At 39.6% G+C, this 13640-nt stretch overlaps 1 protein-coding gene across 3 annotated transcripts; it reads left to right on the forward strand.

The window, feature by feature from the left end:
• Positions 1–416: 416 nt before the first annotated feature.
• Positions 417–13534, forward strand: LOC137078828 (DNA (cytosine-5)-methyltransferase 3B-like). 3 transcript variants are annotated; one of them, XM_067446542.1, is made up of 24 exons: positions 417–498; positions 1352–1458; positions 1798–1863; positions 1958–3477; positions 3802–3946; positions 4082–4186; positions 4270–4373; positions 4449–4502; positions 8092–8235; positions 8329–8436; positions 8613–8754; positions 8865–9173; positions 9271–9315; positions 9399–9478; positions 10650–10762; positions 11150–11333; positions 11436–11520; positions 11623–11768; positions 11888–11978; positions 12200–12348; positions 12453–12538; positions 12849–12918; positions 13036–13157; positions 13261–13534. In XM_067446542.1, exons 3-24 carry the CDS (start codon positions 1860–1862, stop codon positions 13400–13402), a joined length of 3948 nt encoding a protein of 1315 aa, XP_067302643.1. In that variant the 5' UTR covers positions 417–498; positions 1352–1458; positions 1798–1859; the 3' UTR covers positions 13403–13534. The 3 variants fall into 3 exon arrangements, with proteins under 3 accessions (XP_067302643.1, XP_067302642.1, XP_067302644.1); XM_067446541.1 differs by lacking the exon at positions 417–498 and adding an exon at positions 553–813; XM_067446543.1 differs by lacking the exons at positions 417–498; positions 1352–1458 and adding an exon at positions 1557–1577.
• The last annotated feature ends 106 nt before the right edge of the window (positions 13535–13640 follow it).

Consider the following 13640-nt stretch of genomic DNA (forward strand, 5'->3'; position numbering starts at 1 on the left):
TTGTATGGAATAATGGATGCTGGGAAACAAAAGAAAGTTGATTCTACTGAATGATGCATTAAATCACAAGTCACTTTTTACTCTATGTATAATCACGCAAAGATAATGGATTGACCAATTTGATGTGGGATTAAGCTAAATGAATAAACCTAGTAAATGTGTTAAGTGTTGGTCTCTATTTATATGATCAAATAAATAAATCAAAAGTTACAAAAATTCACCACAGGGCATCTTTTCCCCCACATTTTAAGAAATGCCATTTCTATTTTGATAATTTAAAATAACCACAGGTTAAATATTTCATAGAAGATAAATTTACTTAAATAATTAGTTATTTAGATATTCACTGTTTTCATCTATTCTGAGAGTATTTAAAAAGTCTCACAAGTTTTACCCCTTACCTAAAGAAACGAGAAACAAAACGACTTTTATTTTGAAACGTGAAGACAGAAGAGTGTTTTGTTTGTATGGGCAGCCATGAAAAAGTCTTCCCACTGTGTAAGTAGTTGTTTAGTACTCCGTTTTACAATGATAGAAGAGTATTTACGACAAGTTCTGTGTGTGAAGTGTTTACATAAACGTGTTATGTGAAGGAATGACCGCTTTTTTTGAAGGCCACTTGTCTTGCGCTCATGTTGGCAGCAGCATCCGTTTCCTCTGGTTTAAGTTTTCGCGGTAAATGAACGTGGCCATGTGTGGACGAACCATTCTCAAAGCTGTCTTATTTCTCAAGTGTTGACACTGAATTCTGGGCATGCCAGGTGTAAAGCCGTCTATCTAAATGGGACTCCGGCCAAAAAGAAAACATCTTCGGTTTGTTGCTTTTCTTTTCAGCAGTCTGCGGGTTACATTTTTATTTATAACGTTAATTCACGGAATTACTCATTAACTGACAATATAGTGAAATACAATATTAATTTAAAACCACAGTGCAAAAGCCTTAGAATTATCAGATGTAGAAGTTTAATATATTAGATTTAGTGTAGTGAGAAGCCCATCGTAATTCGTGGTTTGTTAACTTAACGTTACCATCTTTATTTTCAGCACGCGCTTTCTCCTGTCATCCACACAAACTTGCTCGCTCAAATAATAAAAATAATAATGGTCTTTTCAATTTACTGACTTATTTTGGTCTAAACATGTGTGTTTATAATTATAGCGGCATGTTACAGGTCTAAATAAGCATACTATGATGTTTGTAAGTGTAATTGATACATTTTTTGTTTAGTGAAAAAAATCAGTGCAGCGTATCCTGGTTAAGCTATGGAATTCAGTGTTTTCTTCGTTCAGGATTTTTCAAACCAAACCCATATTTTTCATACTTTTCAAACATTCTACAATTTCTCTGCAGGTTATGGAAAAAATACGGATGAATCAAGATTGGAGAAACAATATCACTCACTCACCGACTTACAATGACAGTGCAAGCCACTTTCAGTCAAGTGAAGCACACCGTAGGTATTTTTGTTACCTGGTTAAACATTTTAATTGGGAAGTCATGATGTCATTTATTACTAACTTCAAACTTTTTTTCCGTTTGTGATAGGTAACATTTCATTAAAAATATCATTTGCATGGTGCGTTTTCCCATTTCCAGTTTTTTTTTTTTTTTTGCATATTTATTGACATTATTCCTCTCTGAATGTTTATGTAATTAATTTAAAGTTTGACAAACTTTAAGTCAAACTTTTTGAGGTTTTTATTATGCAGTGTTTTTTTATATTTTATTTATAATTATGATGTGCAATGATCAACGTTATTATTATTATCACGCATCTTTTTTCCCCCTTTTTATAGAAACTGGAACAGCAATTGTTGGTGACTGGATAAATCCTTAAAACTTACATGATCACAGAGAAATGTGTAGGTGTTAATTTTTATTGACTGAGTACATGGAGAAAAAAAAAGGTTATTGGTCTTGAAAACTAAATTCTATCTGTCATTATTTTATTTATAGCTAAGAAGGGGAAACGTGCTTCAAGAATCAACAGTCCTATATTCAAACAAGTTAAGTGCCCAAACCAGAGGATGAATAATGCTAAAAAGAAATCAGATGAATCTTTCTCCTGCAGCCCGTCTGCAATGCATTTCATCAGAAAGTATTGCTCATCTACCTCAACTGATGCTGGATCAGACTTTACCAATAGCAAGTACAGTCTAGTATTAAGCAAGAAATACTGGGATGATATTACATCTTTCTGCAGTCAGACTCCATACTGCCTTTATTTATACCATGATCTGGAGCTTCAGGATGAGAAACAGGCCAGTGTGATCCTGTTGGGCTTTTTTGACAAAGCTACTGGGGAAAACAAGATCAGATTTCTTGATGTTCTTCATCCAAAGGAAGAGACTGCTGATGCCGTCTGTTCCAGCATTGTGGAGATGCTGAAGAAGTTCACAATACCTCTAATGAACATGGCAATATTTTATACAAATTTCCCAGATCATGAAGGTCTTCTCGCAGGTCTAAAGCTGCTGAAACCTGAGATTGTATCTTTATGTGGACTTACAGATATGGCAGGACAAGCGTGTCAGAATGGTGTCATGAAAATGGAGTTTTCTGACCTGATACTGAATCTCATCACAGAAATCTACAAACACTTTCCATCTTTCCCAGCTGGTCTTCAAAATTTGCTTGAAGATGTTGAAGGGTCAAACTTCAATACTCTCCTGCTGTCTCAATGTTCTCTCTTCTGGAGAATAATCCAGAAAATTACTTTGGCTTGGTCAGACCTTGAGAAATACTTTGAATCTCTGGATACAGATGAAAATGCAATTTGTCATCTTGGTGATCCCAAAATACGACTCAATGCCCTCTTTCTTAGCCATGCTTTGCAACCTCTTTGTGATTTCCAGGAGAGTTTTGACCGAGGTGTCAGCGTGACAGAGCTGCTCCAAGATGCTTCTCAATTAGTGAGACGTTACACTGCGAGTTTCCTCAGACCAAAAGCAGCAGAGTTTTTTCTGAGGAGAGGAAAGACCTCACTTGTACAGGACACAGTGGGACATTTACCAAGAGGAGACGTTCAAGTTGGCAAACAAGCTGCTGATTTTCTCCTGCAATGCTCTGTGGGGTTGTCTGATTACTTGGAGACGTTCCACCATTCCATCATCTCCTTCTACACGTCTGTTACTGTTCATATTGTTGAACGTTTACCCTTCCCAGACTCCACCCTGAGAAACTTGTCATTAGTATTAAGTCCAGGAAAAAAGCTTGAGGTGACTGGCAAAGTCGTTCAAGATTTAGGTGTCTGTTTTGGGGTTTGCTCAAGCTCTGAGAATGTCAGCTTGCTCACTGATGAGTTTTTGGAGTACCAGTTCATTGATGAGGGTGACGCACTCCCAGCTGACCAGTCAGTGGAGCAGTACTGGAAGACCAAGCTGAGGATTATGGGAAGGACATCTAGTTTTGGGAAAGTTATCATTAGCTTATTGGCCCTCCCCAAAACGTTGAAAAAAGAAGCAATTTTTGAACGGGTGAGTCACTGAACTATGAAAAGTTAGAGAAACCTAATATTCATTAATCCGATATCCGTGTGACAAAATGTTTCTCAAACCACTTTTAATTAATTATTTAAAAATGATTTAAATTTAAAGAGAAAATGATTTTTTTTTTAAATAAAATTTAATTTTGTTTATGAAAATGAGGTTAGGTGTTATTTAAAGTATCTAGAACATCCAGACCAGTTTCTAGCAACTCACTAGTCTACCATCTAGAACACTCTAGTGATGTCATGATAGTGGGTTTTAATCCAGGAAACATCTAAAAGTTTGTTTTTTATTTGGGGTTGTCTTTCTCAGATGTTTAATCAAACTGACTATCTCAATGTGAGGCAAATGGAGGACTGTGAGGAGAAAGACATGGCTGAGGATTTCACAGACAGCAGCTCATATAAAAGCGCTCCATCACATCTCAGCCCAGAGACTCAAGGGAGCATCACATCCGGTAATGAAACACAGGTCGTTGTACCTTTGAAGCCAAAAGGCATGTTATAACATTACAACATGACAGCAAGGTTAATAAACTGTTCAGGAACTATTTGCTATAAATCACACTCTAACAAATGCGTTTGATTCTCAGATGTTATTGACCTAATGGAAGTGGAAGAAATTGTGGCAATGGAAATTGAGGATATTGTGCCAGTCCCGTCTGATTCAGGCTCAGAAAGGCAAAATGACAGAAAAGGTTTTAGGCTCTGTGGTATTTGTTTTTTCTGAAACTTTGTAACTTGGCCCAAATCTTTATCTTTGTCCTTTTTATGTTGCCAGGAGATCAGCCATATGTGTCCAGTGATGATGAGTACAGCAGCAGCAGCAGCAGCAGCAGCAGTGATGATGATACTTATAGCAGTAGTGATGTCATATGGACTGAGGTAAATGCACTTGTTTGCGAAGAAAGGTGTGTTTTTTGTGGATATTTTAATTGAAAACTTAGCTTTCTCTTCCAGAAAAGAAAAGGAAACATCACAAAAAACAATGAGAAAACAAACAGTCCATACCAGGTAACAATTTTAACATTTCTAAAATCAGATAATTACTTTTTTTATTTCACTTTGAATGCATTGTATTAACCTGAAGTGTGTATTTTCTTTTTTTAAATCTCACCAAAATGAATTGTAATAAAAAATACATTTCGAACAGGGTTCCCAAACACATTCCCTTTCAGCCATTGGTTTATATAACGCATATCCCAGGCTCAAAATCAGTCATTTCTGGGGAAAATCATCCTAAATGGCTTGGTTAACTCTGCATATGAATGTAATAGTTCACCACAAGAATACTTTCCCTGTCACAATCATCCACTGGGAGGCAAGGTTGAGAGCCCAGGTGCAGTTCTTTATTAACAAAAATCAAAACCATAAAACAAAGACTTGGCTTAAACAAACAAAAGACTTGACTTAACAAAACTTGACTTGATTTAAACAAACTTTACTTGACATACAATGGACTCACCGGCAGTGGGTACACATACATCAAATAACTGAGTTTGCCTATTGCGCCTCCAACAAGGCCACTGGGCCATTGAGGACTACGTACAGGAGTTCTGTGAACTTTGCCATCAGGTCGATTTTAATGATGTCGCCCTTAAGTGCATTTTCCTTAATGGACTTTATGACTTTGATTACCTGATGCCTGAGAACACCGTGCCGTGGACTTTGCCCCAGTACATAGACTTTGCCCTATTGCTGAGTGGGTCGTCCTTCACTGTGGGGACTGTAGATGAGGGACTCCGCGGTCCCGCAGCTCCGGCTCCAGCTCACGAGCCCGATCCAGCCCATGTCCAGGCTCCAGCCCATGCAGACTGGAGCGGGCTCATGGGCTGGAGCCTGGGCGTGAGCTGGAGCAGGCTCGTGAGCTGGAGTCTGGACATGGGCTGGAGCCGGACTCAAAACACCAAATCTAGTCTTGAGGGGCGGGACAGGGTCTGCCCACGAAACAGGGTCCAGGTCCGTCCACGCCTCAGGGTCCAGGTCCAGGTCCACCCACGCCTCGGGGTCCAGGTCCGCCCACGCCTCAGGGTCCAGGTCTGCCTAGCCGTGGAGATCCACTTTTGCGACACGACTAAAGCGTGATGTTGTGACGCTTCCCGTCATTTGCACATTCAAATCGTTGTAAATGCAGCGCTCTCTTCCCGGAATGCTATGTGGGCGCGTTAAAGTCGTTTGACATCACCCATAGGAATAAAGTGGAGCGTGGTGCGACAGAAGTGTTGCACGGACAAGTGGATCTCCACCTTAAGCCTCAGGGTCCTGGTCTGCCTACGCCATAGAATCCAGGTCTGCCTACGCCACAGGATCCAGGTTCCTTCCACGCCACAGGGTCCAGGTCCGTCCACGCCACAGGGTCCAGGTCCGTCCACGCCTCACGGTCCAGGTCCTCCTACGCCTCAGGGTCCATGTCCTCCTACGCCTCAGGGTCCATGTCCTCCTACGCCACAGGATCCAGGTCCTCCTACGCCACAGGATCCAGGTCCGCCTACGCCACAGGGTCCATGTCCTCCTACGCCTCAGGGTCCATGTCCTTCTACGCCACAGGCTCCAGGTCCGCCTGCGCCACAGGGTCCAGGTCCGCCTACGCCACAGGGTCCAGGTCCGCCTACGCCACAGGGTCTAGGTCCGCCTACGCCACAAGGTCCAGGTCTGCCTACGCCACAGGGTCCAGGTCCGCTTACGCCACAGGGTCCAGGTCCGCCTACGCCACAGGGTCCAGGCCCGCCCTCGCCACAGGGTCCAGGCCCGCCCTCGCCACAGGGTCCAGGTCCGCCCACGCCACAGGTTCCAGGTCCGCCCACGCCTCAGGGTCCAGGTCTGCCCACGCCACAGGGTCCAGGTCCACCCACGCTCCCAGGCCATTCCCAGCCATGCCAGAGTTCATGTATGGTGCCTTGGCACGGGCCTGGCCCACCATCCCTCCCCCAAGTCTGTCCCCCAAGACTAGATTTGGTGTTTTGAGTCCGGCTCCAGCCCACCATCCCTCCCCCAAGTCGGTCCCTCAAGACTAGATTTGGTGTTTTGATTCCGGCTCCAGCCCACAAGCCCACTCCAGCTTCAGTCCACGTCCAGGCTCAAGCCTATGAGCCCGCTCCAGTCTGCCAAGAACCCGCTCCAGCTTCAGCCCACGAGCCTATAGTTTATCATGTTTACTGTCATGTTTTGTCATGCACTTCCTTGTTTGTCATATGATCCTGCCATGTGCTCCTGTTGCACAAAGCTGGTTTCAGTTGCTATCTGGGTAAGTTTAAGATTAGTTTGAGCAAACCCTGGTTTTTCGGGCTCAAGAAGGTGGATTGGTTTTTAGTGGTGTTCATCTCCATGGTAACTTACACTACACGGCTAATCTGCTCTGGAGCCGGTTTTATTCTGGGTTAGAGATCGCAAACCCAAACTGGACCAATCAGCTGCAAGTAAAGACACTCTAAAGCCACACCCGCTGTTCCAAATTTGCAGTTTATAGTGAAAAAACCGTCGAGACAAATTTGCTTATCCTTTGGTGCTAATTATTTATTATATTTATATTATAGGCTACGAATTGTAATTACTTTTAATTAATATATTCATAGAATTATATTAATTGACAAGTAGCCACATATTAATATAAATATAAAACAGGCATTCATAATTGTTTTTAACAACGCGTATGCATTAAACTCTTTGTGAATCTATAATTAGTAGGCATATTTCTTTGATTTACATCATGCATTGACTTAGTCAGATATTCTTTCAGCTGCCTTCTCAAACTTTCGCTGCAGCAGCAGTGTTTATTCCTGCTTTGTAAACGCATTTAATTTCATGATAATTTTCAAAACGATTTCTCAATCTTCAGAAGAGAAGTGAATCAAACAGACAGTGATTGGCTGTTTGCCACACTTTCAGGTGCACACGCTTCAGAGTTAATCGCAAACTCTGGATTAAACCTGAGTTGATAGAGAAAGTTTATACCGAGCTTTGAGAAACAGTTGAACTTGATTTAAATCAGGTTGGATTTACCTGAATTTGTCAACTCTAAACCTACTCTGAAAACCTACTCAGAGTTTGTTCAGCTAGCTTCATGCAATAGGCCTCTGGTCTTGTGTTCTGTTGTGTCTTGTTTTCATTGGTTTATTGTTTAATCATTGTTCACAGGTGTGTCTTGTCTAGTCCTCAGTCTTTGTGTATTTAAGCCCTCATGTTTGCCATGTATCTTTGTCGGGGTTTGTTAAGTGTAACCACTATGGATGAGTTTCTGTTTAAGTCATGTTTAGTCAAGTCGTTTGTTTGGTTTTGCAAAGTCTGTTTTGTTTTGATTTTGATTTATGTTAAGATTTAAATAAACTGCGCCTGGGTTCTCAACCTCGCCCACAAAATGCATTTGAAATAAATTTGCTTTGAAGCATTAAAGTTTCAAAATTGTACAAATTAACCATAAAAGTATTATAATGTGTAGGCCATTTGGCTTTATTCCATGTTTTATGAAGTTATGATAGCTTTATGTGAGGATTTATAATCATGATAGCTTTATAATGAGATGAACATTTCTAAAATTACACACTTCATCTTTAAAGTAATCTGCCTGATTAGATCTCAGACTGTCTAATGACTACTGCTTTTTTAGGGCAATAGCACAGTTGGTGAGATGGTTTGGGGGCCGATTGAGGGCTTTGGTCTTTGGCCTGGACTGGTTCAGAGCTGGGACAGCAAGAAGCCTTGTGGCTCCTTACGGAAAGTAATTTTCTTTGGGAACAGAATGCTGTCTGAGGTATACAAATGCAGAGTCTTATGTGCAAATTTTCTGCTTTCTATTTGCTCAACGAAAAAAAAAAAATCATGTTATTTATTTTTTCCGTTGTAGATCCAAGTAGACGATCTCCTGCCCTTCTTTTCATTTGCAAAGTGCTTCTGTTCTAATTCCTTCGCTACAGTAGCGACATATAAAGATGCAATCTTCAATTCTCTGCAGGTAATGACATTTTTATTATGCTAGTACCATGTTTTAGCACTCTAATATCCATTTACCACGGTGCAGACTGCAATTTCTGACATTATTCTAAAACCTCAAACAACTTGTGGATGCAAGTAAATAAACACAAACACTTGTAAACATGCAAGCAAGGTTTTATACATGCTATTCTCCAGGTGGCGTCCAGGCGCAGTAGAATGTTTTTTTCTCCTGAGACGGACTCTATGGATGAGATGCTTAGAGTTATGTTGAACTGGGCTTTTGGTGGCTTTAAACCAAAAGGTCCAGATGGACTTCGACCTCAATCAGAATACAATGGTATGCAGCAGACTAGCACTGAATACCTCTACTGTATTTCATTGCATGGTCTGTAATGTTGAATATTCATTGTTAATTTGCTCTATTTTTGTCTTTTTTTCCTTTATTAGAAGAGGTTTTTATGCCACGATCAGTGAATGGGAATGTTGGATCCTCTCTGAACTACAAAGACCATAGAGAAAATTTATTTAAATTAACAGTATCTCTAAATAAACTCCCTGAATCTCTGGACCTGCACAAAGGTTCGATAAACCTTAGAAAAACAGATGTTTACAGAAAATTCATGCATTTAAAATTGAATCAGAGATCCCTGCAGACTGTGAGGACACACAGAGAACAGAAACGCACATACTGGAATAAGCTTCTAATTAACAGAGAAAGTATGCAAGTCGAGTCCAGACAGAACAGTCAAAAAAGATGTATGTACACCATTGATATTTATTGTTGCTATTAAAATTGTGATGGTAAATAAAAAAAGAATCCCATGTAACCTGGTGTTTATTGAAATGTTTTCAGACCAAATGGTGCATGAATTTCTGGAAAATAAGAAAAACATTGAAGGTGAGAACCCCTTTCCTAGACATTGCAATAACTGTTGATTAATGAGTAAATTTCATCCTAGTTTCACTTGTTTTACCTCTCAGAGTTCTGCTTATCATGTGGAAGTACATTTGTTGAAATCATCCACCCACTCTTCCAAGGGAGTCTGTGCATAAAATGCAAGGTACAGTGTAATTACATAACTGTAAATGTTCCTCACATCCCACATTAGTAGTTTTCACAGGTCTAGTCAGAATCTAGTGTCGTCTAATTTTTTGCTTGGCAGCAGGACACCTGATCCTACTTTAAGAGTTTGGCTATTTCACACATTAGAAACAGTTGTATAAAATCAAAGGCTACATTTGAAAACTATTTGTCAATATATTTAGAAAACAAGATTTCAGAAGCAGTTCGGACCAATCAAATTGTCAGGGCGGGTCATCAGATGATCAACAGTAACGTAATCATCCACATCACCAAAGAGTGCTTGGGTTGAATTTGTTCTAATCCTAAACAGAACTTGTTCATATATGCATTCACCTTTACAATTTCTCTCAAAAATTATGATCATGTTAGTAAGAACTCTTAATCCTAAAAATAATTTTTACAACACTGGCAAAGATTGTTTACACTCCTCATTTTCTTCTTCCAGCGTGTGTGCAGTTGAGTTCTGTTGACAACTATGCGTCGCTTAATACACGTCACTGATTGGTTGTAGGTATATCCAATTCAGTGTCAAATTCAGCTTTTTCTTTCCTGCTTTGGTTAAAATGACTCATAATCACAGCCCAATGTAGAAGTATCAGATTCATAATTCTGATTAGAATCTGATAGAGATCGGCTAATTGACTTAGCTGGTTTAAATAATGCTTATGCCCATTTAAGAATAAACTAGGCAAATGCTCAAATGATTCAGATTTTTAATGTGAACAGCATTAATTAGGCAAATAGCAAATGAAGTGGAACTAACTTCTATTAAGTGTTCTAATTTCTCCTATTTTTGATCTCTAGCAAAGCTGACCTAAACCCAACACTTTTGGGATAAATTAATGTTCAAAATCTGCACCTGACCACACATTTTTATTTATTTTTATTTTAGGTTTATTTGACAGGTACAATGCACATCAATAATACATAAATGTACAATGTGCCAGAATTGGCCAAAAGGCTATTTTACATCTGCAGTACCTGGACTGGTGGTAAAATATATGCTTTTGTGAATAAATTATTAATCATCAAACATCTGTTAAGAAACAAAGTCTACACCATTTGCTACAGCATTGTACTGTTCATCTGTGTTTATTAATGCTCAGTAGCTGAAAGATTTCAACAGTGCGTCTGTTTCTTTGTCACAGTATAATTTCACGGAGACGCTGTACCGTTATGATGAAGATGGCTATCAGTCGTACTGCACCGTGTGCTGTTCTGGCATGGAGGTCATTCTGTGCGGCCATGACAGCTGTTGTCGGTGAGTGTAGTTGTGTTGATCACAAAACCATCTCTATTTCTCAGGTCACTAATCAAGAAGTCAATCACTGATCTTGTAACACTTTGTTTTTGCTCCCAAGCTTAAGATGCTTTTTGAATCATTCTCAAATCATGCTGGAGCACATGATCATCAGGTTTTGCACAAAATCTTTTTAAAAGTTCATGCTTGTCAAGTGCTGCTGCCATGAAAGCAAAAGGCGACATTTCAGATATTCTGAAGTCTAGGTTCCCTTTGAGGTAACAGTAACCTTGAGTTACTGTTGATGCTAAAGTAAATTGCAAAACAAATGCAGAAAAATGTGTGTAATCGTGCAATCAGTTTAAAAGATTTTGACCACCAATCTAATTTGGTCTTTTCTTTTTCTAGCTGCTATTGTGTGGACTGTCTGGATATCCTAGTGGGTGAGGGGACATTTAACCGGCTGAAAAATGTGGACCCGTGGACCTGTTACCTGTGTGCACCTGAGAGCAGCTCTGGAGCATTGAAGCCCAGGCACGACTGGAGCATCCGTGTGCAGGAATTCTTTGCCAACAACAGTGCCATGGAGTTTGTTAGTGCTTGTTTCATAAAGTTCATCATCTTGTAAAAGTATTAGACAATCTTCCTGATTTGTTTTTGTATTACTTTGACTTCTGACATTTGTACTCCTAAGGAGCCCCATCGTGTTTACCCATCAATCCCTGCTAACCTGCAACGTCCAATCAGAGTGCTTTCCTTATTTGATGGTATAGCCACAGGTAACTTCCCAACTTCCTGGATCACTTGTAGTTTAATACACATCAACTGCAGTCTGATTTTGTAGTGGTCATGTGGTTCATTTAAATGCATTTGTGTTTCAGGGTACCTCGTTCTGAGGGATCTTGGCTTCAAAGTAGAAAAATATGTGGCCTCAGAAATTGATGAAGAATCTGTTATCATCTCTATGGTCAACCATGATGGGAAAATCACTCATGTGGCTGATGTTAAAAACATTACTAAAAAACATGTATACAAAATATTTTTTTTTTTTTTTTTTTTGGCTGTCTTTAAAACATTTCTGTACAAATGCACTGATTTCACATCCGAAGAAGAATCTGCTCAAGTTTATTCTCTTTCATTGTTCAGGTTGAGGAATGGGGCCCATTTGATCTCCTCATCGGTGGAAGTCCTTGTAATGACTTGTGTACAGCCAATCCTAGCCGAAAAGGCTTGTTTGGTAAGACACATCTGATGTATGCTTCACACAAAATTGAGAAGCAATTTCTTGATCTGGTGAACTATAATCCTTTTTCCAGTAGCCAAATTTCTGGATACTCAAAATGAACACATGGTTCATGCATAAAATGGGAGGATTTTGAGAAACTGCTGTGTGGACACTGCACCTGGTCTCATAATATAACAATTCATTGCATATTTGATCCTCTTTACTCTCTGCAGAGGGCACTGGGCGGCTATTTTTCGAATTTTATCGGCTTCTGAATGTCATGAAACCGAAAGAGGACGACCCACAGCCATTCTTCTGGCTGTTTGAGAACGTGGTGTCAATGGAAACCAAAGTTAAAGCTGACATCTGCCGCTTTCTGGAAGTAAGTGTGATATGGTTTTGTTGGATTGAGGATTTGAAACTGGTATGTTTGTAAAATTCCTTCAGCTTCACATGGTGTAATAAGTATGTGTGGCTTGTTTTTAGTGTAACCCTGTGCTTGTTGATGCTGTGAAAGTGAGTCCAGCTCACAGAGCAAGATACTTCTGGGGAAACATACCTGGCATGAACAGGTAAGTCTGTTATATTTATATGACTATCTCACTTAAGATTTACATGGGCCTGGTTTCACAGATCGGGTTTAGAATAAGCCAGGATTAGGTTTTAGTCCAATAAGGACCTTTTAAGTAGCTTTTATAAACGTGCCTTAGAAAAAAGCATTACTGGTGTGCATAAAGAGACAAAACAATGACACTATTTGAATTAAGAGTTGTCAGTGCATGTTTATTTCAGTTAAAACAGCTCGTACTTGCATTTCATCTGAGAGTAGATTTAGCCTTGTATGTGAAACTGGGAATAAGTGTTTTATTCTGTTTTGACCAGACCAATCATAGCATCACAGAAAGATAAACTCTGTCTTCAGGATTGTTTGGAGGCTGGCCGCACTGCAAAGGTTAGTCATGAGTTGTAGCCAAAGATATGCAGTATACATGCATTTTAATGATCCCATTACACTCATTTGTGTGTGTTATCCACGAGTTCTGACGCTATGTAATGTACCATTTTGCAGTATGAAAAAGTTCGCACTATCACCACACGACCAAACATACAGAGACCAGGTGTCGATGACAGGCATTACCCCATCATCATGAATGGACAAGATGACAGTCTGTGGATCACTGAATTGGAGAAGTAACTTTTACTAATTCTATCCTTTCAGTTTTAAATTCTTTCCAAATGCAGTCACAAATTATGTATTTTATTTATGCTCAGTCCTACAATTTCATTTTTACAGAATATTTGGATTTCCGAAGCATTACACGGATGTGAAAAACATGGGGCGTATGCAGAGGCAGAAAGTGTTGGGGAAGTCCTGGAGTGTCCCTGTCATAAGACATCTTTTAGCACCACTAAAGGATTACTTTGCTTGTGACTAAGTTCTCTTGAAATGAACTGAAGTTTATGGTGCACTTTTCATCTTTCTCTTTCAGAGTAAACTGACTCAGGGAAACAACAGTTTTACTTTTTTTGTTTTACATCTTTAAAAATGAATAAACCTGGTAAATGTGTGTAGTGCTCTGTGAAGTGACAATATAATACACCTTGTGGAACTTTGTATTATTTTCAACTGAAATGAGGGTTGACCAGTAACCGAAAACTTAACTTTTTTCATTT

Source organism: Pseudorasbora parva, chromosome 6 (assembly GCF_024679245.1).
Source record: "Pseudorasbora parva isolate DD20220531a chromosome 6, ASM2467924v1, whole genome shotgun sequence".
NCBI classification, from domain to species: domain Eukaryota; kingdom Metazoa; phylum Chordata; class Actinopteri; order Cypriniformes; family Gobionidae; genus Pseudorasbora; species Pseudorasbora parva.